We start from the raw sequence: 25677 nt of genomic DNA on the forward strand, positions 1-25677 counted from the left end.
GGGCATTTTCAGCGGATGGTTTTAAAGATTGCATCTTCCGTCTCGAGGGCCTCATGTGCTTTACGGCCATGGTTGTCAGAGGGGGCCCCGCACCTGCCTCACCAGCCTTACTGTGAAAGATGCAGACTCTGGCCCATCCCAGACCACTGAGTGAGGCCCCAGCTCGGGGCGGGCGGGGGCCCTGCAGTGCCCTCCACATGGAGGACTGCCGTGAGGTGTCAGGCCGTGGGCGGCGCTGCTCTGGCTCCCAGTGGGGAGGCTGACACGCAATGTGGCCACGCCAGGAGTCCCTCTGCTAGTGGCGTCTGGGTGCCCGCCCCACCTCACAACACTGTGGGGTGAAATACGGTTTACTCAGCTTCAGACTTAGAGCATTCGTCGGCGGGTAGCCGGGCGGTGTCTCTGTCTTCAGGACAGGGGCAGGTGTGGTCCACCATCCCACACTCGTCACCCTTCTCCATCCAGGATGTGAACTCCCACATGGGCTGTTTGGCAGGTGTCAGTGTTTCCTTAGGTCACATGGTATCTAATCAGCTGGAAGTGTCCCCAAGGAGACCTTGTGACAGTCACACACACTCCAGCCTCGCCCTGGAGCTCCACGCCGTGAGCGCTGACGAAGAACGTTTCTCCCCAGTCTATGCCCACCACAGACTGGGCGCCCCGACCCTGCTGTCTAGGGAAGGATGCACGCTGGGAGGGATGCTCAGGGTGGCTTTCTTTCTTTCGATTTAGATAAATAAAAAGCTTGCGAGGGAAAGCATTTGGCACGGAGACAAGTGGCTGTCTGCCAACGCGACAGTCAGCGCGGTGGGAAGGGCTGCGGGGCAGCGGCCGGCCGGACTCCGGGACGTCACTGGGGCCAGTTAATACCTGCTTAGTTAGCGGCTTGACTCTGTGCGGAGGCCGGCTGACATTTTAAGTTGCCACCTTCCCAGGTGGAGAAAGGTCAGCTAATGCCTGCGTTTAGCCGAGCTCCATAACTACAGGCGTTTAACTCCCTTTCTTGCTACGGTTTCCACGGAACGAAAGTGCGTGGTTGCTGAGTGGGAGACGTATTACAGCAGCGAGGAAATAACGAAGGAGAAATGAAAAGAAAGCAGCATAGAAATAATGGCCAAGGGCCCCCGTTGCTTATACATTACACCGGTAAGGGGCCCTGGTCCTGGAGGACGGAGAGTCTGTCCTTGAAATACAAAGTGCAGGGCTGGTGGTGGCTTTGCCTCCGCACGTGTGACTGAGAATTGTCCCAGGTGGAGGGTGATTGGAAGGCGGGTGGAGAGCTGTGGGAGTCAGCGTGGCTGCTCCCAGCTCGGCTGTGGCCCCCAGCGAGGCACTGGCTCCTGCATGCAGAGTGACACACGCGCAGCCGTGCCCCACAAGACCGCACCGCGCTGGTGTCCATTCTGCTGGCCAAGTATTCGGGCACTCGGTGGTGTTCACCAGTGAACACAGTGCTCAGAACACTGAGGTCTTTTGGAGGAAGTAGGAAACTTAGAACAGTATTTAAAAATATCTTAAAACTGTATCCTCAGAAATTGTTTCATATTAAATGATGGCAAAATGGGAAAGCCTGGTTATGAGTTTAAACAGAACGCCCGCCCTCCCCCACCCCCGCTGCCCCCGACAACTGAAACCAAAAAGGAAAAGGGCCCTAAACACAAAATGTCAGGCTGCCTCTATTGGAAGTCCTCATTTGTGAGAAATTAGTAATTTAGGGTTTTCTCATCCATCTGTGGCAGAGTGACCTTATGTCTATGCAAGTGTGAGGTAAGCAGTTAAAAAGAGGGGACTTGGGGGGTTGTTTTCCTTTTTGGTTGGAGGACCACAAATTGGATACAAATAGAATTTGCACATAATTATAAAACAAATGAAAATAGAAAGCTCGCTTCGTCGCCGTGGAAGCTCGGTGACCACAAAGTCTTACTCTGCGGTGAGTTATTTTAGGACAGCCGCTGACGCCAGCGGCCTGATGTCTGTACCCTCACCTCCCTCTTCACGAAAGGCTGTGGCCACAGTGCCTCGGGCAGGACACAGACTGACCGTCAGTCCCATCCTGAACCGCCTCTCCCCGTGGAGTGTTGAACAGTCACCGTGTCGGCAGAACCAAGGCACTTTCGCTGGATGGAAACGTCCTGTCCTCACAAACATCCAGCTCGTCAGACTTTGCCTCCGTTTCCAAAAGTTTGTCCGAGAAGCCAGAGCCCGTGATCTTCTGCAGACAGGAAATGCCCATAGTGCCTGAGCGTGGGGACATGGCCGTCCCCCCAGCACCAGGGACACAGGACCTGCCTAGCAGCCACGAGCTCCGCATCTGAAGATGCTGATGAGCTGAAACGTGTAACTTTTTACACAGAATCGACAAACATTTGAGATGAGGGGAGACTTCAGCATCACGTGGTCTTGCCCCATTTTTATTTGGGGACACATGTGCACGTGGCATCGCCCGGCTATATCTAGGAATGTTTAGGACGCCTCCTGACGCTTAGGGTCCTTCCTGGATTCGACGGCCCTGGGGGGTGTGTCCGGCAGGTTCTGTCTGGGACCCCCTCTGTTCCCTCCGCTCTACTCCCCTGGTTGGCTGGGGTTGGGTGTCACGACAGCCATCCTGAGCAAGCACCTGCTGCACCGGGCAGCTCAGTGGCTAGGCCTTGGTCCTGCCAGAGCCCCCCGCTGGCCTCTGCCGTCTTGTTATGTGAGATGAGCCAGGCAGAGAACGCTACAGCCTGGACTTCTCCCTTGTCAACGAATGACGCGGGCACACGCACACGGGTGGCATCTGGCCGTGGGCACCACCAGTTCTCAGGGTGTCTGTCCACGTCTGTGGCCACTGCTGCAGAGGCAAGAGAGGCCCAGGAATGTCACTTCCAAAGAAGACACAGCATCCTTTCTGTGCCCGTCGGTGTCCTTGACAGTGCTGCCAGCGGTGCTGGCAGAGCAGAGGGGACAGAAAGGATAGCAGCTGGTATTTTACGTGCTGGTTCTGTTTCTCCTGAGCCCTGAGTTCACTCAACCATCTTGGGAGACGGCAGCACCGAGCCCTCCTGGGTGTGGTCAGGGTCGAGGGTCTCCAGGCTCAGGCAGCTTCTCTACGCCCCACGGCAAGTTCATGACCCAGTGACAGGCCCGCGCCTCGGTGTGGGTTGGGCTGGGCATTCGGGGAGCCTGGGGCTGCTCGCTGTCACCCAGTGTGGGACAGCAGGCTGGTACCGAGGTCCTGGCAGTGGCTCAGGGGAGGGACGGCTTCTGCCACCTTCCCTGGGACAGGAACGCAGAGGGGCCACCAGCCTGCGTGGAAGATGCCTTTCCAGGGAGATGCATGAAGGCTGGTCCTCTTCTGACATTTTTACTGATAAACTAGAGAATTCTGTCTCTGAGCAGCCACCACCTTCTTCTGACAATAGTACAGAGGCTCCAGGAGGCTGAGGGATGCCTGAGTCCCCACTGCTCATCTTGGTCTCCTGTTCTCCGGGCGCCCCGTCTCCCATCATCCTCGTGGCCTCTGTCCAAGGCCACGCTCGTCCCTCTTCTCTGCTGTCGGCATGCGTGCCCCTCCCCACAGCCCTGCCCACGTGAGTGTGGTGGGTGAGCGTCCAGAGGCCCCTCTGCAGTGTCCTGTGTCCCCACGCCCGTGGGGGCGTGAGGAGCCACCTGGGGATGTTGGAGTCTCTGACCCAGGGGTCAAAGGCTTAAGCTCTGTTTACCAAGTCACGAAAATAAGTTTCTCGATGGTATCTAGCCCATCACGCAGGAGGCTGCCGGGTTTGTGTGAATAATTAATAGGTCCCTGAAACATGAAACACAGCAATGACTTTGTCAATTCCTAAACAGCATTTTAGGTTTGTAACTTGTTTTCTGGTCAGTTATGGCTGAGCAGTGTAACCCTTGTCTGGCCAATAAAGGAGCTGAGTCCAGAGCTGAGGGCCAGGTGACCCTGGCCCAGGCAGTGGGGACGGGGGAGGTTTCGGCTTCAGGCTCAGGCAGGGCAGGCAGGGCAGCCTGTGACCTGCTGGTTCCAAGGGACTCTCTTTAATTACAGTGCTTGGCTTTACGGCTTAACTTTGCCCCCCTCCAGACCATGACAGATATTTTTCTATCATTCAAGACTTTTGAGAGCTGAAACCATGAAATGAACACACAGGAAACAACTTGTTTTTTTCAGGTGGTTAAAAGTGACGTTCCAAGTCGAGCTGTTACAGCCTCATTTCATGTAGGGCCTTCCCTGGGGCATGGAGGGGCTGGCACCGTCCTCGGTTTCGCGGGCAGCAGGCTCTGGGAGGACTTTGAATACTGTGCATAAATAGCGGCTCCCTGTTATCCGATGTCCCCTGTTACCCGGTGTTCACAGCATAGTTTATGTTACATTAAGCTTCGTTCCACTTTTTCTTGTTTCATTTCCCATTGTTATCTCCTTCTACACTCGGGACAGGGTTATTAACCCGGAAAGCCAGGGTTTTCACAAAATCCAGACAAAAAGATACCACTGAAACAAATCGTATCCGGTGCCAACCCTTAGGCCCAATTAGGAGCTGAGCATCCAGGCACCACAGAGCAGCAGCTGTGCCCAGGGCCCCTCTCACAGAGCCGCACGCCGCCAGTGAGATGTGAAATGCAGGTCTGACCCCAGCCAGACCCCGCCGCTGCGCACGGCCGACCTGCATGAGGCTCGGATGAATTTTTCATGGCGGCCTCGGCAGCAGGTGTCCGCCCTCTGCTGTTTCGCGGGGTCCAGGCAGTACCTGGCCTCCCGCGGCTGTGAGCTGTGCGCGTGTCACCAGTGTACCTTTCCCGGTGTCCCCACCGACACAGGTGGCACCCACAGCAGTGCAAGGGCGCTGGCTCAGAGCCCTGAAATGTGTCGTCAGCTTTTCTGGGGAGCGAGGATTTGCCAGTTCTCCTCCTCCCTCCAGCAAAGCCCCGGAGGCCGTGGGTGTGAGCAGGACGCCGCTGCACTGCACGTTGTCAGTGGGGCCGTGGTGCTGGCCCGTAACGGCCATGATTGTGCCAGGGCAACCGGCGCTGGGCAGTGACCATGACCCAGGTGCTCCTGGTTTTCTGCCTTTGTCTGTGGGGTGTTTTAAGACTGTTCTGCATTTGAGAGAGAAGGCTCTGGATGGGTGGGACGTGACCTCCTGAATTGCTGTTACATAACTGTCTCCTGAACGGCCCTGCCCAGGCCCAGCTGTGGGCTGGGCGCCTCGAGCGCCCGTGGCCGCTCCCTCCCGGTCGGGTGGGCGCGGTGTCCCTGTCCCGTGGGTCTGCTGCCGGACAACACTGGTCTCTTGTCTGTGGCCGGGGCACTTGGCTCTGTGTCAGCAGATGGCCTGCTCAGGCCTGCATGGGCCCAGCTGCGCCGAGGCGGGACACACAATCACGCCTTGACTGATTATGTGGCGGCCGTCCCTTCAGCAGCACTTGTGCCAGGGAGGGGGGCAGCTGGACAGCAGGCTACGGCCCGTTGTGTGGGCGTTTGGGCATCTGGCCGGCATTGCCCACGTGCCAATGCCGAGAGCCTTTGTGAGGTCCCCAGGGCCAGGCCCTGCCCTCGGCTGTCCTTTGGGTGACTGATGGCAAACACCAACGGCCGGGCATGGCTTCCAGAGGGTTGAGCTTTGTCCGTCCCCTGTATACACTCAGGGAGTGGCCCACTAGCCGCTTGCCCCGCAGTAGGTAATTTACAGTTATTAATAAATTGGCCCGGTCCCATCCTGCCAGGACTCGGGCCGGCTGAGGGGATCAGGAGCACAGGGGGCTGACCTCCAACCCTGGTGGAGGGGACGCAGGTGGAGATGACTGACACACCAACTCTCCCAGGGGTCCTTGGGCCACCTTCCTCCGAATGAGGGGACCGTGTGGGCGGGGCCATGGGCGCCGTGAGCTCCAGCCTCCTGCGCTGCCCCTCAGGGCAGTGGCCTCGGCCCTTAAACGGACACACAGTCGGCTGGATGCCCGCGACACACCTGCAGTTTGTAGGGCACGAGGATTTCCTCTCAGTTTATGTGTAAACCAACTCAAAACGGCTAGCTGTAAAGTAACTGGTTCTTTGTTCATACGTCACTGCCTTCCCCTTTGTGTAAATGTGAGCGCATGTGAGCCTGTATGAATGTATTTTAGCGTGTGAGCACATGTGCACGTGTGTGTAAGCATGTATATGAGCACATGCGGGCACATGTGAGTATATGTGTGCACGTGTGAATGCATTTGAGCACGTGTGTACATGTGAGCGTGAACACGTGTGTGAGCGTGTGCATGCACATGTGGGCACATGTGAGTGCTGCTTGAATTTCAGCGTTGAATAAATTTGGCGTCAGTCACTCCACTCACCTGTCATCTTGCTGTGTAAGTGCTGAGGTAAGCACAGGAGCTAAAAACAAACTTTCTTAAGTGTAGAAAACTCGTAGTTCTTATACCTTGAAATGGAATAATGCATTTTGTTTAGCAAAGCGAGGTCAGTGTTATGACAGGTATTTTTATAAGTATTATTTTGACAGATACTGTAATGTCCCAGAGGCAGGAAACCAGGCTGTGGAACATGTGAAGTATTTAAATTACTTTTCTTAAAATGAACTTCATGTTTTAAATAATAGATGTTTACCTCCCAGGTTAAACCTTAAATATTCCCATTTTCACTGAAATGGTGTGTTTTTAAAAGCGTGAAGTTATACCCACAATCCGTTGCACTCTACTTACCACCAGATAAGTACCACAGCACGAATCCTGGGGGAATTTTAAATTGACGTTTTCAAGTTGTCTGTCCGCAGCCCGGCCGGGTGTGGAGCCGACGGGGCTGCTTCCTGACACCGTGAGACGAGCCGCAGCCACACCTGGGATGAAGACTCATTCATGAATTCTCACATTAAATTTCACAAAAGGGAACACTGATGGGCAAAATTTGCCTCTTAATCTCTGATTTTATTTTTTACATTTCCCATGATAGAAATGTGGGTTTGAGTCCAGCCTGGAGTAGGGTCTCTTAGTCGAGTTCATTAAATTGGCAGAAGACAGGAATCTTGTTCCACAGCAAGGAAAGGAGAGGCTCATGCGCGGGTGGGTCTGGGTCCGCGTCCTCGCTGAACCCGTTGGCGTGGAGACGCTCAGTATTCAGGAGGGAGAAAGAAACGAGTTCAGTGCAGACAGCTCGGGCATGTCCTCCTGCAGATTACGCGCCAGCAAGAGGCCCCCAGGGTGCCAGGTGCTGGCCGCTGGAACTCAGGAAGTCATTCGTTTCGGGCTGGTCTTTGCCGCATCGTTTCTTGCGTCCGTGATGGTGACATCATACCTGGTGTCGGCTGGGGCCGATATTGAAAGATGCTGCTATTTCCATGGTCCCGCCGGCTGTGCAGCTGTGTGGGCTCTTGTGCTGGCCCGAGAGCCTGGCGGGCAGGCACTGGGCATGCTGACTGCGTGCGGACCTCTCGTGACGATGTCTGTGTGGGATTCTTTCCTGAGGACTCAAGGTTTACAAGTGACTTCATCTCTTAATTAAATGAAGTCGAAACAGTGAATGAGCTTTTGCCAACACAGTCTGGTGGACAGTTGGCTGCTGTTTCACGCTGCGTGTTGTCAGACCGCAGGCGTTAGCTTCTCTGTGCGCCCCCATCTTTTCACTGTAAACATGACATTGTCAGTGTTTATGTTGAGGAGAAGATGTTACTGTACCGAGAACTGTCTCCCACTGCTCCAGATGGAGCTGGACGAGGAGGAAACAAACTTCTGAGCAAAATGCTCGTCTGCCGCCCTCAGCTGTCCTGCTCCTGGGATGAGCTGGTGCTCCTGACCCTCAGATGCCGACTCAGCCACAGTCTGGTCCAGGCCTCCTACCCCACAAGTGGGGGTTGCACGCACTGCCCCTCACATGGACACGGGAGCCCCCAGGAGACCCTTCAGCTCACACTCCCAGCCACAGCCCCGGGAACAGCCCTTCTCAGCTTTTCAAGGCAGAAGTGTGTAGCCCCCACCGGCTTGCCTCTGAGTGGTGCAGGGCGCAATTTTCCCTCTGGGTGGCCCGTAGTGATTGTTGGAGGACACAGGCTGTTGCCTGTTTGAAGTGAGTGCTCGCTAGGCCTGCTGGGCCTTTTATCTTCTGACTTGTGAGCTGTGGGGCCCGGAGAGTTAATGCAAATCAGGTACTTCTGCCTCCTTATGATGAGGGACCCGCTGCATCCAACCCGGCCCCAGGCCACGTCTGCACCGGGTCAGTGCGAGGGGCCGGCCAGCAGGAAGACCCACGTCCTCTGGCCAGGTGGACATCAGCTGTGTCCCAGCGTCTGCTTCCCGTTTCTGAGGTTCATTTTTCTCAAATTGGCATGTTAAAATGAAAGTTAAAATCTGTACGTGCTAATTGGAATTGTGCTTGAAGGCTGCCTGTTTAGTGCTGCAGAGACCTGGGCCCGGCCGGTGCCGGAAGCTTCCTTCTCCGTCATTTCCTCCTGGAGAATTCACGGCTGCAGTCCCGTTTCTCTCCAGGACACTCAGTTAACAGGTTAGCATTCACAGCGGTCTCCTGGAGTCTTACCGTAGGCCCCTGCTTTGTGTTCCTAAAACCAGCCTGCACCTGGTCCCCACCGCCCCTGCTGGCTGTGTGTTGTGTTCCATTCCAGCTCCCTCCATCCCCACCAGCACTGCTGGGAGGGTCTTTGTGACCTGGCTCCAGGCTCCTTCCAGGCGGGCTGAAGTGACTGTCAGGGTGGCCTTTTCATGCTCAATGGGGACAGACCACTTCACGGGCACTCAGCAAGCCGTGGACCATGGGACGTTCCGTGTCCTGACTTTGTCAGTGGATGGACCCCTGAGGTCTCCACTGCAGGGTGGATTCTTCCCACAGCTTCTGCTCATCTCCCCTCCACTCTGTTCTCTGAGAGCCCTGCATGGTTCTGGGGCCCAGAGCCACCTCAGAGCCCCGAGTGGTGTCAGGGTAGTGACTGGCTGACCGTGGGGCTCCTTGCTGCCCACCGGCCACCAGCCTGGCCAGGTGGTCCTGGCTTCGCTGTGTATTTGAAATCCTAGATAAGCATTCTTACACAACTACCACTCAACTGCAAGAGGAAGTTTGGCTCATCAGATGGTCTCGTGTCAAAGCTGTTAAAATTAGTCCAGCAAGAAAAGAGCACCAGTCTGAGTGGAGAGGGAGGGCAGGCTGCACTTCCCGAGCCTCCGTGTGCCAGCGCCACCGAGCCTTTCCAGGACGGCTGTGGGACCTCCCCGAGCACCAAGGGCCATTCCTCAGCAGGCGGGATGGGGGCCTGTGCTCTTGAGGGTTAACGGCTCCTGTTCCTGGTGGCGTTTGCCTCCTACACACGGCATCTTCGCCGTGATTCCCGACGGTCGTGTCACAGGGAAACCACACTGCAGTTAAGAGTGACTCGTCTCTGGCGAGGCCCCGAGGCGCGATGCGGAGAAGGGGGCCCAGACAGAGCTGGGGCAGGTCCGTGGGCCCACTTTCCACCTCCTGACTCCACTTATGTGTCTGAGGGTGTCCCGTCTGTGGTGCACACCGGGCCGCTGTGTGTCCTGGAATGCAGGGGCGTGACCATGGCGCCCGGGGCAGGCAGCTGCCATGTCCCGTGTCACTGGAGTTCCGCGAGGTTCGTGGCTGACACACACGGTCTTTTCACCAACATGGGCTTGGCTGCCCAGTGCACATTCCAGTGCTGTGTGACACACTTGACACCTGGAGCGTCCCCCAGTGGGTGTGGGGCACGTGCCAGAGGGTACCGGGCGGCACTGAGCTGCCACCAGCCTCTGAAGAGGGCAGCCCGAGCCAGGCAGAAAAGGCCAATTTCATTCATGTGTGTTTGTGGATGAGGGTTGCTCTGAATCCGAGAAGCGGATCCTGTCCTGTGGGGTGCACATCCGAATCTACTGGGGGAAGGGGTTTCGGCAGACGGCTTTGTCTTAGCGTTGCCCTGCTTTCTGATGGGGTTGCCCAGCCGCACGTGGTCGTCACAGCAGTCCCTCGCCCAGGTGCATGCAGAGTGTCTTCACACGCTGTGACACACGTGTGGGAGGGATGGGGCTGAAGAACAGGCAGCCTCCGGCTGTGCCAGGACGGTCCATGCCTCCCCGTGCCGGCAGCTTGTCCTGCGGAAAAGAGCACAGCCTTGCATGTCATCACTGTCATGGTCCTGGACGCTGGTCCCAGCGGAGGGCATGGCGGGCGTGGATGTGCATGTACGCATGTGCGTGTGTGCTCCTGCACACGTGTGCACATGTATGCCAGTGGGCACACGTGTGTATGCGTGTGTTGTGTGTGTGCACATGTAGGCAGCCTGAGTTCAAAGCCAACACCTACCCAAGTGCCCCAGGACGCTGGGATAATGAGGCCTTTTGCAGGCTTGTTTGATTGTGTTACAGAGAAACAGAGGGTCCGGGGGGGACACTAACACTTAGCACCTGTCACAGGCGTTCCTTTTGAATTAGCCTCTGCTTGTAAAAGTTTAATTGATTCCCAGCGGGCTGTGCGCAGGCGCTCAGGGCGTTTTGTTCTCCCGCCAGCTCCACGGCTACTTGGAGAACGAGCCACTCACGCTGCAGCTGTTCATTGGGACGGCAGACGACCGCCTGCTGCGGCCACACGCTTTCTACCAGGTCCATCGCATCACGGGCAAGACCGTGTCCACCACCAGCCACGAGGCCGTCCTCTCCAACACCAAGGTCCTGGAAATCCCACTGCTGCCGGAGAATAACATGCGTGCAATGTAAGCCACTGCCGGCCTCGTGGCCTCAGGGCGGCCGGGGGCCTCTGCTGTGCGTTCTCCGCAGGCGGCGGCGCCCCACAGTCCCACAGCTCAGGGGCCCAGCGTGCAAATAAACTTTACAAATGTTTGTGACAACACGTTTTTTCTTCCTAGGGTGTTAGCCGCTGTGCATATTGCCACTTAAAGTAAACAGTTGCACAGCTGTCAGCACCTCCCCTGTGCCTGCATCCTAAACGTGACAGCACTTATTTCTGGATACAGTGGTGCAAATTAGAGGGACGGTTAAAATGCAGACACTGAACCAGTAAAGAGAACAGTGTGTCTCTCTGCACGGCGTTCTCACGGGCTTCTGGCTGTGGAATGAGGGCCTGTTGTGCAGGGTGGGCTCTGACTCGTTAGCTTGGACGTGAACTCCTTAGTCAGCGGAGCCTTAATCTTCTCATGTCCAAACGGGGCCTGTACCCACCTCTTCACTGAATCCTGCTAATAAGTGACTGTTGTGTGCCATGCACGTCACTCCCAAGCTGTGGAGGCTGCAGAGAAGGAGAGCAAGGTAGTCCCACGGGATTAACATTCTGCTGGGGCCCTGGGGGCTGGGAGACAATGTAGGGGTGTGTCAGGGTGCTCAGGGACCACAGGTCGGGACGGTGTCTCTGGGGCGTTGTGCAGGTGGAGAGCCGGGTGTGCAGGGGGGACCAGCCCTGTGGAGGTGGAGGGAGGCCACAGGTGTGAAGGTCCTGGGGCAGCAGGGAGTTTGGGGTGTCCAGACGTAGGGAGACATGGTGGGAGATGGGGTAAGTGGGGTCTTGATAAGTTTTTGTGACTGTTAAACCCTCTAAGTTAAAACAAAGGCAAAGCTTTCTCTCCCTGTTGGTGTTTCATGGATTTGGGGGAATCCGTGCACGTCAGAATCCTTTCTCAGTCCTTGGGTTAGCTTCAGGAGCTGCAATCACAATTTTCCAAGGACTGGGACAGTCAGGTGTTGGAGGGAACGCATGGGTTTTGTCAGCGGCAGCAGCTGTGGTTTCAGTGACCGCTGCACTTACGCCAACAAAAGACACTCGAGTCTGAGAGCAGCCGGGACGCAGCAGGGGCCCGCCAAGCACTGGGTGGGCGTCACAGCAGATCACCGCAGCTTCCCGAGAGGACAGTGTCGGTCTCCACCCGACAACTTCCACATGGGCTGTTTTGCTGGAGTCTAGTGGCGAATGAAATAAGTGAAGTTAGACAAAATCACATGAAGGCGTAGAAAAGCTGGGATCTCAAGCTGAGTGATAGAGCTGCTGCCCGACCTTAAGTAAACGGGGGGCCGGGCGCTGCACCGGGTGAGGGGGCGCGGGGAGTAGCGGGGCCTGGCTCTGGGCTTCCTGCTCCAGTGCCCACGCCTTGCAGAGGCCACCTGGGCCTGCCGGCGTCTGGGTGGTGGACCGGGGTCACCACGGGCAGGGGGTGGGTGGTCTGGCGGCTGCCCCTGCCCCCACCTCACAGTCCCGTGCAGACGGTGGTGGGGCCGCCCTGGGTGCACGCCCCCACTTGGTGTGCGGGGGCCCGTGCGCGGGGCTGACGTGCGGGACTTGTTTTGGGCAGCATTGACTGCGCCGGGATCCTGAAGCTGCGCAATTCAGACATCGAGCTGCGGAAGGGAGAGACGGACATCGGCCGGAAGAACACGCGCGTGAGGCTGGTCTTCCGGGTGCACATTCCGCAGCCCAGTGGCCGCACGCTGTCGCTGCAGGTCGCCTCCAATCCCATCGAGTGCTGTAAGTGGCCTCCGGTAACGCCAGCCCGCGTGTGCCAGGCACTTCCCTTCCTTTCTGTTTGTGTCGCGTGTGAGCTGTTCTTCCCTATCAGATGCTCACATTTGCCCTGGAACGCAGCCGCTGCTTCCGCAGGACGGCCCCACTCAGTGGCTGCGAAGAACTCGGGTTCAGTTAGCTGCCTGGGCGCAGGGCCTGGCCCTGAGTCCCAGCACCTGGGGTCGGGTAATGAAAAGGACAGAAAGTCTGTCCCAGAACGCAGATCTTCACGTGGACCACATCTGCGTCAATCCCCTCCCATTTTAGAAAACTTGGGGACGTGGCAGTTGGCATCACGGCCCACAGGCTGGGACGAGCCTGCTTGTCAGCTATGTGGACCTCCTTCCCCCGGTGGCCAGCCTGACCCCTCTGCCACTGCAGCAGGGGCTTGATGGCCACAGTGTGGGGTCCACTCCCTCTTGCGATGACTTTGCTAATTTTTGGTACCAAACTGGGTCACTGACGAAGCTCCGTGTGGAGCATTCTCCGGGATCCCAGGGAGGGTCTCTCGAGGAAGCGTGGGCCGGCTTGGCCGTACCCACTGGCCCCCTCAGAAGGGCCCCTTGTCCACTGCCTGCCTTCCCAGCAGTTCCCCCTCCTCCCCTCCCCGCTGAATGAGCCCCAGGTGTGGGGGCTATTTCAGGAAACTCACCTGTCCACTTGTCTCAGTGGAAGCTGCTCTGTTTGGTTCCTTTGCTTATTACCTGAATGGAGGTTGACTGGTGACGGGGGCTCCTCGTCCTGCAGACCCAGCCCTTTGTCTGCGATGGTGGCTGCCCTGCTGTCCCCTCTGGCCCCTGCCCCTCCTGCTGGGCCCCTGGTTGTCTGGCGGATGCCTGCCCCGTGCCTGTGGTTCTGTGCGAGTTGCTCACCTTTCTGCGCTGTGGCCTCCGTGAGATTGGGACCTTCCTCTGGGGACTGAGAACCCCTGGCACGGGGCCCAGCCCAGCCTCTGCACAGACTCTGCCCTCCTGCCTTTTGGGACAGTGCGCCCTCTCCCAGCATCGGGTGACGTGTGTGCACTTGGTCCACCGGAGGAGCCCTCTCGGGAGCGATGTGGAGGCGTCTCACTCATGCACGCTTTCCTGACCCCACGCAGCCCAGCGGTCGGCCCAGGAGCTGCCCCTTGTGGAGAAGCAGAGCGCAGCCAGCTGCCCGGTCCTTGGCGGGAAGAGGATGGTGCTGTCCGGCCATAACTTCCTGCAAGACTCCAAAGTCATTTTCGTGGAGAAAGCACCAGGTATTTTCCTTAGAAGCAGACCGTCGTAGTGTTTCCTGTTTGGGGTGCTGTGGGGGTTGTTCCTGGAGGCCGTCGCTCCCGTGTCCTGGGCACGGGGCTGGCTGTGACAGTGATGAGTGTGCCAACAGGAGGTTTATTTCTGGAGCCATCGAGCACCCACCCTTGGGCACATCACTGTTGGTGTTACAGGGCTGCAGTGGGGCCGCCTCGAGGACCGGCACTCTGTCCCTCTGGGCCGTGTGGGGGCCTTTTGCCCGGACTGTGTGGGTACCTCCAGTGTAGACGGGGGCTTCCCCGTTCTCAGACTCAGACTGTCAGAGGCAGGCGTCCAGGCAGTGAGTGGCCACAGTAGCCGGTGGGACCCGCACTCGGGCTCAGAGACCTTTCCGGCCCTGTCATCCTCCAGTGTTGGTGCCCACCCCTGATGCCCACACACAGTTTCTGTTCCTTTCGTGACTGGTAGCCTCTAGGGCTCCAGCCATTCTGTGTGGGTGAGTGTAGACCTCAGTTGGCGAGTGTAGACCTCTATGTGGCTGTGTGTAGACCTCATCTGTGTGGGTGAGTGTAGACCTCTGTGTGGATACTTGAACAGGGAGCTGTGGGCAGAGGCTGCTGTGGGGTGAAGGTGAAGAGCCTCTTTCCTCTGGTATTTGGGGAACCAGGCAATGAGCCCCTGGAAGCTGCAGGACAGGTGCGGCGGTGGCACCGCTTCTGCCGGTGGAAAAGCCACTGGGCGCGTACCAGCGGGTGGGCCGCCTCTCTGGCGCCCCCTGGCGCTCTGTGGTCCGTGGAGCAGCCTGTGCCCTGCCACGGGGCCACAGGCATCTTCCGGGGGCCGTCGCTGGACCGCTTTTCTGCACATTTTCCAGTCGGAATTTTCTTGAGAGCGCAGGGCAGGACTCGTGCTAATCACTGAAAACCGCGGAGGCATTCAGCCTCCATAATGGGTCTTGATTTTGTGCAGTTTGCAGGAAAGTGAAGTGCTTCAATCAGTGAGCTTAAAGGTCCTTCCCGTGTAACGTGGTCTGCCTATGTAATCATGCACATAATTGGAAAATATGTCTGAAATTATGGAGAAAACCCAACTAAGTGTAATGATAAGGAGAAGAATCTGCATTACTAGAACGCCCTTCTTTGGAGGCCGTTAATTTTGAAATAATTGAAGCTTTGAGCTTTAAATGCGTGTGTATGTGCGTGTTGGGGAGGAACACGGGACTCGGCTGTGCTCGCCTGCTGCGCGTCAGGCTCTGACTGGAGCTGCTGCACAAAGGAAGGGTCCTGCAGCTTTCCTCGCTGATTCCTTGACAGTCATCGTCTTGCCACCAGGGTGGGACTGGGGGGCGTCAGCCTTTCGTGGGCACGAGAGGCTCCTGCTGTGGGACACTCCCCGCTGCCTGCACCATCCGCTCAGTCACCGTGTCTTTGCTTTGTGGTCTCATGGGCGCCATGTGGAGGTTGGCCACCCACCCACGGGGTGGGGTGTCCACCATCCTCCTCCCAGGGTCCCCGGGGTCTTCCCCGGCCCGCAGGCAGGCCGAGTGCCAGGCTGTCCCTTGTGGTCTCAGAGGGGCTGTCCTCACCCCACTGTGTCCTGCAGCGGCTCAGCTTCTGGTGCACAGAAGGCGAGACACAGATAAGTGACGTAGACACATCCTGCACCTGTGACACTGACACATCTGACAGTGCTGGTCGTTCCACGTTTGTACTGCAGCTAGTTGGTCTGTGCGTGCACGTCGTGTGTTTCCAGGAGAGAGCACTGTCCACACACTCGCTTCCCTGGGTTGCCTCCTTGGCAGAGGGCGCTCACCCTTCCTCCTGCAAGCTGACGTGTGCTGTGATAAACTGGGCTTTCCCCCGTTGGATGTTTGGAGAAACTACTGAAGTCAGTTTAGATCAAGCACATGATTAGCCTCTGGGCTTCCAGTGAGGCCAGGGTCTGCCTTCCAGTTCTGTGTGAGTGCTGCTGGTGGCGCCCAGGCCGAGTGCCAGTAGGCACATGTGGCTGTGGGACCTCGCCGCAGGGTTCTTCCAGCTGTTGTGGGAGTGGCTGCCCTCCCCACCCTGTGGGGGAGCCCTCAGGGCTCAGCCTTTTGTGCTTCAGGGAGTGACGGGGCTGCCTGGCGCCTGGCCATTCAGCAGTTGTTCTGAGAAGGCTGTGCCTCTCACGGTGGAGGACTGCAGTGATTGGCAAATGGGAGCAAGGCGTCCTCCACGGCCCCACCAGTGGACACGAGCCAGGCCCTCCCGGTCAGTGAGGGGCCACAGGGGCCGCGAGACAAGTGTCACGAAGGGGGTAGACGGCATGTGACACAGCTGCTGTCTGGGAGAGTTGTGTGATTTTCTCAGGTCTTTTGCTGAGTTGTGCAAAAGGCCCAAGTGCGGAAACAGCCTTTCCTTCATGGACTCAGATGACATTTCCCAGGGTGAAAGTCCATGTGTGGAGACCACAAGGGTCAGGTGCAGGACGCCCAGCATCCTGGGACCACCAGCTCAGACCCCACAGATGTCCCCTTGCGAGAAGTAAAATATTCCCCCCTCCCTCCCCTCAGCCACTGAAGGTCACCACAGCTGTCAGGGGCACACGCAAGGCCAGTGAACCTGAAAACACCGAGAAGACACCTCTGGAGACCATGAACTCACTCTTCTTTTAGAGATGGGCCTGAGAGAGAAGATGAGGCAGAGATTTCGCAGGTTTAGCAGCAGTAAACATCGAGTTCTTGCTGCTCAAGCTAAAAATAGCTCCTTTTTGTTAAGTCACCTGTCTATTCTGTTGCAGTTATTGGACACAATGAATGAAGCCTGTTTTGGCCTCTTTTGCTGCATAACGAACTTCACCAAAACACAGAGGTGTTCAAGCAACAATCACATCATGCGCTGGCAGTTGTGTGTGTGCTGGTCTCGGCCTGTGGTCATTTGTGTGGCCACCGCAGGCTGGTAGGTCAGCTAGGGGCCGGACAGTGGCCTTCTCTCTGAGTGTAGGCTCATGGCCTCCCCTCAGGTCTCCTTGCCATCCTCGTGGTGCCACACCTTCTTACACCCAGACCAGAATCAGTGCTGCCCACCAGGCCTGAGAGCAGCCAGGTCGCAGCCTGCCAGATTCGGGGTGAGGCCACCGACCGATAAGTATGGAGGGACAGTTCATCAGAGCCCCAGTGACCACCCACCACAAAACCAGATCACGTCCTTTCCAAAAGCTCTTCAGTAGGTGCCCAAACTCCTTACCAAAGTCCCAACCGCAACACGGCCAGACCCCAGCTCCAAACCTAACACAAGCAGATCCCAAGCCCAGCACAACCGGACCCCACCTTTCCTGTGTCTCCCCCGTGGGGCCCTCCCCTCCCCTTTGCTCTGTCTTTCGGTCTGTACCAGCTCATCCCTTTCTGCCATCCCTCCTCCGTGTCCTGGCATGGCAGGTTCCTTGCCCTCACTAATTCTGTGCCTCCGAGGCAGCCCCAGCCCACCCTGTCCCCTGGGCCCCGTATTCACCGCACCGCGTTTACCTGTGTGGATGGCAGTCACCTGTCTCAGACCATGACACATCCGTGGGCAGTGCTCAGCAAATACTCCGTGAATGAAAGAAGGAATGCAGTCATTCCCGTGAAAGTGAAAATGTGAGGACATCTCCACGCAGGGAGAAAAGTGCATCCATAGTCCCCTAAATCCCTGAAAATGGAAGTAGGACTTGTTTCCTTCCGACGTGGCTTCCTACCCCGTCCAGAGAGCCGGTGTCCAGACTGAACCAAATGCAAGAGGGGTGAAGCTGTGGTCCTGGGTCCTGGCTCTTGAGGCCCAGCTGTCCTGGTCAGCCTTCACCAAGGGGTTTTGGCAGGCCCCTCTGGCAGCCCCCACAGTGCCTGGCTGCTGGGTGCACACTTTCAAAACCCTTGAAATGTAAGAAACTAGAGTGACCTGAAGTCAGCGTAGTACTCACCAAGCTCAGGGGTGAATGAAACGCTTTTGTTTTTGTTACGTATGAACTTGTTCCCAGCGCAGACATCAAGTGTGGTGTCCCCACCATGGAGGAATGTGATTATGAGGCAGGCGAGGCCCTGAGGGCCAGTGTAGTAGTGTGTGTGTAGGCGTGAGTGTGAGCAGGTGTGTCAGGGGGTGTGAGCAGATGTAGGTGTCAGTGTGGGGGTGTGTGGGTGTGTGAGCAGGTGTGTTGGGTGTGAGCAGATGTAGGTGTCTGTGTGGGGGTGTGTGGGTGTGTGAGTGTGAGCAAGTGTGTCAGGGTGTGAGCAGATGTAGGTGTCTCTGTGTGTGGATGTGTGAGTGTGAGCAGGTGTGTCAGGGTGTGTGAGCAAATGTAGGTGTCACTGTGGGGGGGTGTGGGTGTGAGTGTGAGCAGGTGTGTCGGGGTGTGAGCAGATGTAGGTGTCAGTGTGTGTGTGTGAGGGTGTATGTGGGTGTGTGAACGTGAGCAGGTGTGTCAGGGTGTGTGAGCAGATGTAGGTGTCAGTGTGTGTGTGGGTGGTGTGGGTGTGTGTTTGTGTGAGCAGGTGTGTCAGGGGGTGTGAGCAGATGTAGGTGTCACAGTGTGTGAGCGTGAGCATGTGTGTATGTCACAGTGTGAGTGTGAGCAGGTGTGTGTGAGGACCCCCACCCTCGCTGCCTTCGGGGCAGAGGCCTGCAGCCCTGGCTATGTTGTGTATGGGCAGTGACACCTGGCGGCCCGGGTGACCCATGCACTGACATGACAGCTGGCACAGGTCCCACATGGGTTGTATTTCGCTCGCCAGGTCATCCACCTGGCGCTTACGCCGCAGTGACGCAGTGGCGGCACCAGCCAGTGGCCTGCGGCTCCTCTCCTGGTCTGGTCCCTGGGCCGTGACCGTGTGGGGCCCTGGTTTGTGCCCTGGCTGTGCTGGTCTGTAGGGATTTCGGGAAATTGCCCAGAATCGGACACCACAGGCTTGTGGTGCAGCTCACACACCCGGAAGTCATGACTTGGCACAGAGGAAAAGGCCTCTCTGTTCAGATTTTCCTGGCACTGACATGGGCGAGGGGGTGTGACGACAACGTCCGTCCACATGGACTGCAGTCGTCACCGCGCTCACCCACGTCATCCCGTGCAGTCGGCCGACCTCTGCTGCCAGCGCCCTGCAGACCTGGGGTGGCTCACGGGGGGCAGCGTCCGCAGCAGGAACAGTTGACCCCTCAGATAGCTTCGCCCTGTGACCACCCCAGAACGCGTTGTTCTGGAAGTCACACTGATGTCCAGTGAGCGGAAGAGAAGCAGTGGGCCAGGCCACTGTACCCTAGGAAGACTTTTCTTTTTTGACCTCAGATTGAAAGGTGACCCCCCAGTTCTGAATTACACAACCTTCTGAGTGGTCTCAGGGGAAGTGAGCTGCAAGGAGCCCCTGCAATAGGAGGTGCCGTGGGGGCTGGACCCTGGGGGCGCGTCCTCCCCGGCCCGTGAGCCTGCAGGCTTCTGAGGCCGCAGTCGGGGGCTTCACCCCAAATGCTGCCCTGTGGGGTCCCAGGCTGAACTCCGAGATCAGCATTTGAGGGACACAGGGGAAGCCGGGGCGGGGGAAAGCTGCACCTCTGTGCCCTTCCGGGCCCTTCATGGGGCCTGTGCCTCCCCCGTGGGGTACGGTGTCGGGTGGGGGAAGGGCACACGAGTGCTTGTGCTGCCGGCCAGGTGTGGGCAGGAAACCTCTCCACAGGCGCCCGCAGAGCTCTAAGAGCCAGACCAGACACCCCGTCCCCTTCCTCACACGCCTGGCACCGAAACCCCCTGCCTGGGCGGAGTGGCCAGTCCTTGCTCTGATTTGTCCCCACCCACACAGCTCCCCAGGCTCCGCCCCAAGGCAGCTGCCAGAAGGTGGGCCCTGGGGCCTCCCAGCCCAGATCCCGCTGTCCGTGTGCCTGGGGGGACGGGTGTGGGAGCCCAGGCCCAGGCACGGTGAGGGAGCACCCTGACGTTCGGCTCCCCCTCCCTTGTGTTGTCATGACACAGTGACCCACATGGGGTTGTGTCTGGACGGTGTTTTCATGTCACCTTTGAGGTATAACTAAGTCACAGACCACACAGCTCCCAGGGAAGTTCAGTGGTTTGGTGTATTCAGAGCTCTAATTCTAATTCAGTGCAACCATCAGCTCTAATTCTAGAACGTTTCGTCACCCCCGGAAGACACTTCACCCGTCGGCCGTCACCCCGTCCGCCCATGCCCCTCCCCCAGCCCGGCCTCTGGACCCCGCGTCTGTGGGCCTGGATCGGCCGGTCCTGGGTGAGGCCGGACAGGCAGTGTTTGCGCTTTCCCTCCACACAGCCTTTTCAGGGCTTGTCTGTGCAGGAACCTGTGTCACAGGTCCGTCCCTCCGAGGCGGTGATACCACGTGGCCGGGCTGCACGCTGCTTGCCCACTCGGGGGTGGACTGTGGGCTGTGCCCTCACTGTCTGCTGTGCAGGCGCTCCGAGGAGCGTCGCGTCCAAGGCTCTGTGTGAACGACCGTGGCCTTCCACGGGGCACGCACCTAAGAGTGGATCCCGAGCTGACCACTGAGGACCCGCCAGGCTGCGTCCCTCAGCGGGGAGTCACTTCCTTCCCACTCCAGTCTCTGCTGCGCCACGTGGCTCTGTGGGACCACTGCCGTGTGCAGCCTGGGAGGGTTACCAGGACAAGGCGGCAAATGAAGTCTGGGGACAGCATAAGGATTCCCCTCCGTGACCCTCCACTTGGCCACACAAGGTGACTGGCGTGTCTCTGTGGGAAGTGGCCACCTGTTTATCACCACCTTCCCTGACAGCCAGCAGCCCGATGACAGGGCATTTTGCCCTCAGCCACCAGGCTTGGTGCTCGTGGGGTGTCCAGCCTGAGCAAGTGTACAGCCTGCTCCTACTGCCGAGCAGACGGAGGCCTGAGCACCTGGTCCCGGGAGCAGGCATCATGACACTTCACCTACGGGCTTTCTGACCAGGCGCTTCGTTATTTCCTTGCTGGTTCTGCCCGTGGGCTGTGTGGCCGGCACAGCACTGAGTCAACGCCCAGACGCTTCAGAGACTCCAATCACACCCGTGTCCCAGGACCCTGTGCGGGGGAGCCTCCTCTCCTCGGGTGTGGCGGGAGCCTTTCCGATGACTCACGCTGCAGGGAATTCCCTAATGATTGGGAATGTTTTTACTTCTGGGCTTGTGCAGTTTCCTACTGAGCAGCCCGGCAAGGCCCTGATAAGGCAGGAACACAAAGGCCCATTCAGCCGACTGTTTCCCTTCCCAGTGGAGGCCGAAGGCCCGCAAAACACCCAGGCCGCCTCCACCCGTGCTCTGCCCGAAACAGGGCCCGGCGGCTGCACAGAGAGGCTGTGTGCTGGGAGCAGCAGTCAGTGGCCCTGCTGGTGCCGGCATAAGTGGGAACCCAGCCGTGTTTGCAGTTTCCCACGAGTCTGCCATCGTCAGGCACCTTTACGCTGCCTCTGTCCCACCTCCGACTGTACACACACACTGGCCTTTGCAAAGTCGTGAAGTACCCCAGGCAGAAGCTGACGTGCTGAGCACCTGCCCCTGGGGCTGTGGCTGAGCCCAGGTGTAAAGACCTGGGGAAACAGGGCCAGAGCCCACACGTTTCTTCAGTCCCTTCAGTCCCCACCCGGGCGGGCGCAGGGCCCTGGCCTTTGAAAGGGCGCGTGTGCCTTGGGGGTTCCAGAGCCCAATTCAACCGGGGGCGGCTGCATGTGTGAGATGTGAACAGCGACTATTAGCTTGTGTGGATGTGCAGAGACTGAGTAGCAGCGAGTTTTGTCCCCAGCAGTTCAGGTTATAAGACCTAATGCTGATTTTCTTCGGGGGCAAAATCAGGCTTTGTCATAGAAAATTTTAAAAGTTGATTTTAAAAGGCACCAAGAGTGTGGGAGACCGGCTGGGTTATCTGAAGAGTGATTCTTATTTCCTTAAACAAGTAGGGTGGGTGGGGTAGGGCCCGCACAGCGAGGCCAAGCCCTGAGGTCTGGAGGACCCCGCGTTCCGAGTCCCCTTGCGGTCACCTGGAAGACCCGTCGTGTCTCAGCGTGTGTGGTTGGAGTTAAGGCTGCTGCTTACACCTGCGTCCTGAGCTTGCAGAACCCCGGAAAGTGTGCTGCTGTGACAGGCTCCCTAGGCCTGTCGTCCGTTTCCCGTCATTTTTTTCCAGGAGGAGACGTGGCAGCTCCTTCCCGGGGGGCTTCGGCGCCCCAGAGGCTGGCTGGTGTGGCCTCCCCATGACTCATCCACATTTCCTCTCTCTGTCTCCACCCTCCACCCCTGCCCGGCAGGCACTTTGAGGGAGAAAAAGGAGAGTTTGTGTAATTTATTTATAATTTAGGATTTGTAACGCATACACATTTCTTCTGTGAAAATACAGCATGAGCAAGAACTAAGTCTGTCTAGATCTACTTGTTCATTTGGGGAACAGACTTCGGAAAAGATCAGAGGAAAGAGGCTTCTGTGGGGGGCTGACGTCTGTTAACAAAAGTACTACAAAGCCAGTCCCCAAACGGTGTGTCCTCCAGAGTGGGGCATCCAGACAGAAGGACTCTGGGTGAGTGGTGGCCTCAACCTCCCTCCCTAGGGCCTGGCCTGCGGGACAAAAGCCCTTTCATAGGCCCATTCCAAGCCTTTTTTTTTTTTTTAAACATGCAAATGGCCACTGGAGTAAGGTTAAAAACACCTTGTGTTTTGCATTTCTGGGTCCTGATGTGGAAGCAGTCGGCAAACAAACGACTTGCTTATTGGCCTGCTCTGAGCACAGCCCACCCGCTCCTGGGCCCCCGCTCCTTAGGAGAACGCTGCCCAAACACACAAGGGGCTCCGGCCACCAGGCAGTCAGGCCGGTGCGTGCATCCCGTTGTCCGCGGCTGGAGCTGGCGGGCGTGACAGCCAGGACGGAAGCCTGGTTCCAGGCCGAGGACGTCACGCTTCCTGGGGTCACCTGTGCTCCTCCTGGGCCTCAGCTCCCTTGGGGATGGGCACACAGCATCCCTCCCCAGCTGAGGGGGGCTGCTGGCACTGGGCAGAGGACAGTTTCTGTGGATGCCCGCTGCCATGGCCATCTCTAGAGCCAGGGGTCTTTGGGCTCTGCCAGCTTCCCTGAGCCTCAGTTTGTGTACATCTCCCCTCCAGGCCCAGCGTCTGCTCCCCAGGCAGAAACAGTGTTGTGATTTTGTGCCCTCACAAGTTAATAGCCAGGATGGCCAGCCGGCAAGGGGTGGCACCTCTGCTTAGAGGACAACTGTCGCTGGGGCGCATTTGCCTGCACCAGGCTGCGTTTTCGGGGTGCACACTCAGGCACATGAGTAACAGCCCTCTCACTGCCTTTCTTCCAGATGGCCACCACATCTGGGAGATGGAGGCGAAAACGGACCGAGACCTGTGCAAGCCGGTAAGTGTCGCTCAGACGCGCAGCCATGACTGTCCTGCAGGCTCACCCGGCCAGAGTGGGGGTGTCCGCCAAAGGCACATGGCTCCTGGTTTGTTAAGATGAACGACTTATAAAAAATGACAGAAAGAGTCAGGAATAGAAATGATTGGAAGCACTTTCGGGAGCCATGCTCTTAGGCAGACAAGATGAGACGTTGGACGGCAGCGTGCACACTGCAGGCTGGAGGCCTCACCCAGGAAAAGCCCCAGCGTGACAACTCCCAGCCACATGGGCCAGGACGTGGCTGCTCACTCATGCTTGTGGCACAAGCTGTCATTGTCACCAGGGTGCCCACCAGCCTGCTGCCCCCCAGGAAGACCGCTGCTCTGAGCCTGCTGGGTGGCACAATCCCACCAGCGCCCCTGGCAGTGACTTATTACGCATATTTCTCAGAGAACACCCATCGCTCAGCAGACTCTTGTTTTGAACATGAAGTAGGTGTGAGGTCAGGTCTGAGTGTGCCTCCCAGGCTCCCTCATTTCGTTTGCCAATTAGCTGGTGGACTGGTCGGGCCAGCATCTGGGGACACCCGCCCTGATGGTGTTTTCACCGTGCGTGCTGGGCCCACAGGTGGGCTGCGTGTGTGCACCTCGCTGTCCCAGCTGGCTTGGTACCTAAGTAATAATTGCTCTTTCTTTGATGGGTGATTAAAGGAGAATGTCGCTTGTCTGAGATTCCCTAGCCACCCAGCTTCTTTCAGTGAGTGTCAGCCTGCTGTGTCCTTCTCCCCCCACTTGTGACTCGTGTCTTTGTGTTTAACGTGGCCACTTGCAGACAGTAGCTAGGTCTTCATCACTCTGATGGTCTCTGTCGTCCAGCTGATGTAACTAGACCAGCGGTGCTCACAGAGGCCCCTGGCAGTCAGATTAGCATCCGCCAGTCAGCATGTGTTTTCTGCCTGGTCCTGGAAAAGCCACGGGGACATGAAACATGTGTGGCGAGCCTGCAACCTTTGCGAGACAGCCAGAGTGCTCCCCGCCCCATCGCTCACCCCGCTGCTGCCTGGAAATGCAGGGACACACAGGCTGTCAGTCAGCCAAGCACCTCATTTCGGGGGGTCCCGTGGGTCCAGATGGCTGGGGGCGTGGGAGCAGGGCACCTTGGCGATGGGCTTGGCTGCAGCCACCCGGGTAACTCCTCTCTGCCCTGTGGCGAGTAGGACCCCGAGTCCTGCCAGGGGCTCCCTGGCTGCCAGCCCAGGCCTGGCCTGCTCTTCACGCTGGCGTCAGGAAGAGCCTGTGACTTAAGTTCTCCTCCATTTAGCAGAAGCTACTCCAGATGGTGTCCCATGGAAAAGAGCCGTCCCTGGCCTGGGTGACCCCATATTCAGGTGTGGAGCCCAGGCCCCTGCCGCTCGGAATTGCCGCCTGATCCCCTCTTGGCCTCACTCCCTGAGAAGCCCCGTGGAAGTGTGGCAGCCTGGGCATTCCTGGCCCAGCAGGTCCACAAGGTGCAGAGGCATCAAAGCATCAAAGCGCAAGGGCTCGTCATACACGCCTGGCACCTGGCGGCAGCCGCCCAGCGCGTGCCCCGTCCCAGTCCCGGCAGGCAGACAGCGCTTCTCCCTCTCCCCTCAGCGTGCCCTTGCTCCTTTCCCACACAGGCCACCCGACTCCTGGTTCCAGCACCAGGTCCAGGGCAGGCCGGGCCTCCCCTGCTCTCGGCCGTGGCCGCAGCCTCTACTCCACCCCTGGGCAGGAGCAAGTGGCCTGCAGAAACAAGGCCTTTTTCTGTATTGCAGTAACTCCTGCCAAGTTTACATATTCAGGTTATTTTTTGTCATTGAGTTTTCTTTTTCACTTCAAATAGTTGCACGTTCTAAAGGAAGCGTAACAGTTAACTTTATGTTTTAAAAGAAACATAACAGTTGTGTGACTACTGATCTCCTTTAGCTTTACAACTTCATTCTTATCTTTTAAGTGAGGGTGACTTTTATATTTTTCCCTCCTTATAAAAGGAATGTCACATTTGTTGTGGTCATTTGGAAACTGTGACAAAGTATAAAAAAATAAAACAAACACCCAGTGTAATTTCACCACTTAGATGTAACCACGGTTAACATTTGGGCTCCTTTCCTTCCAGTCTTTTTCTGGTATGGGTGTGGGGGCTAAAAAATGAATCCTTTGCCTCCCACCTTCGAAGTGCTTCCAGTTGGGCTAATGAGCAAATTAAGAGAGACATGTTTGCAGGAGAAAGTCAGATTTTAATATGTACGCACGGGGGATTCACACAGGCTTGACAGTTCCCGGCGCTGAGGCAACATTGGTCTGTGACATTTTGGACAAAGGATAAAGGGCTGGACAGGGTCTTAGATCTCAGAAGTGAGATGGCAGTTTACAGGGAGTTGCGGCGGAGCAGACGGGACATGGTGGGAACGTTCTTGTTGGCGGCTCACGGAGTGGGACACGGGGCGTCTGGCCTGCGGGCCTGCCATCTTCCTGGCTAACTCGGGGCGGACGATTTTTAAGGTGGTAAAGCCCAGGCTCCCCTCCTGAAGCAGGTGTTTCTGTCTGAATCTCAGGCAGAAAAGGGGGCAGGGGCAAAGG

The 25677-nt window shown here is 57.6% G+C and overlaps 1 protein-coding gene across 6 annotated transcripts in view; it reads left to right on the forward strand.

The window, feature by feature from the left end:
- NFATC1 (nuclear factor of activated T cells 1) overlaps positions 1 to 25677 on the forward strand; it is a 106552-nt gene that overhangs the window by 30075 nt on the left and 50800 nt on the right. For all 6 annotated transcript variants that reach the window (XM_033087400.1, XM_033087403.1, XM_033087404.1 and 3 more), the window contains exons 4-7: positions 10492 to 10694; positions 12282 to 12454; positions 13590 to 13730; positions 23037 to 23092. In XM_033087400.1, the coding sequence (XP_032943291.1) occupies positions 10492 to 10694; positions 12282 to 12454; positions 13590 to 13730; positions 23037 to 23092 (573 nt within the window). The remainder of the gene's footprint in view (positions 1 to 10491; positions 10695 to 12281; positions 12455 to 13589; positions 13731 to 23036; positions 23093 to 25677) is intronic.

The sequence above is a fragment of the Rhinolophus ferrumequinum genome, chromosome 19 (genome assembly GCF_004115265.2).
Source record: "Rhinolophus ferrumequinum isolate MPI-CBG mRhiFer1 chromosome 19, mRhiFer1_v1.p, whole genome shotgun sequence".
Classification (NCBI taxonomy): domain Eukaryota; kingdom Metazoa; phylum Chordata; class Mammalia; order Chiroptera; family Rhinolophidae; genus Rhinolophus; species Rhinolophus ferrumequinum.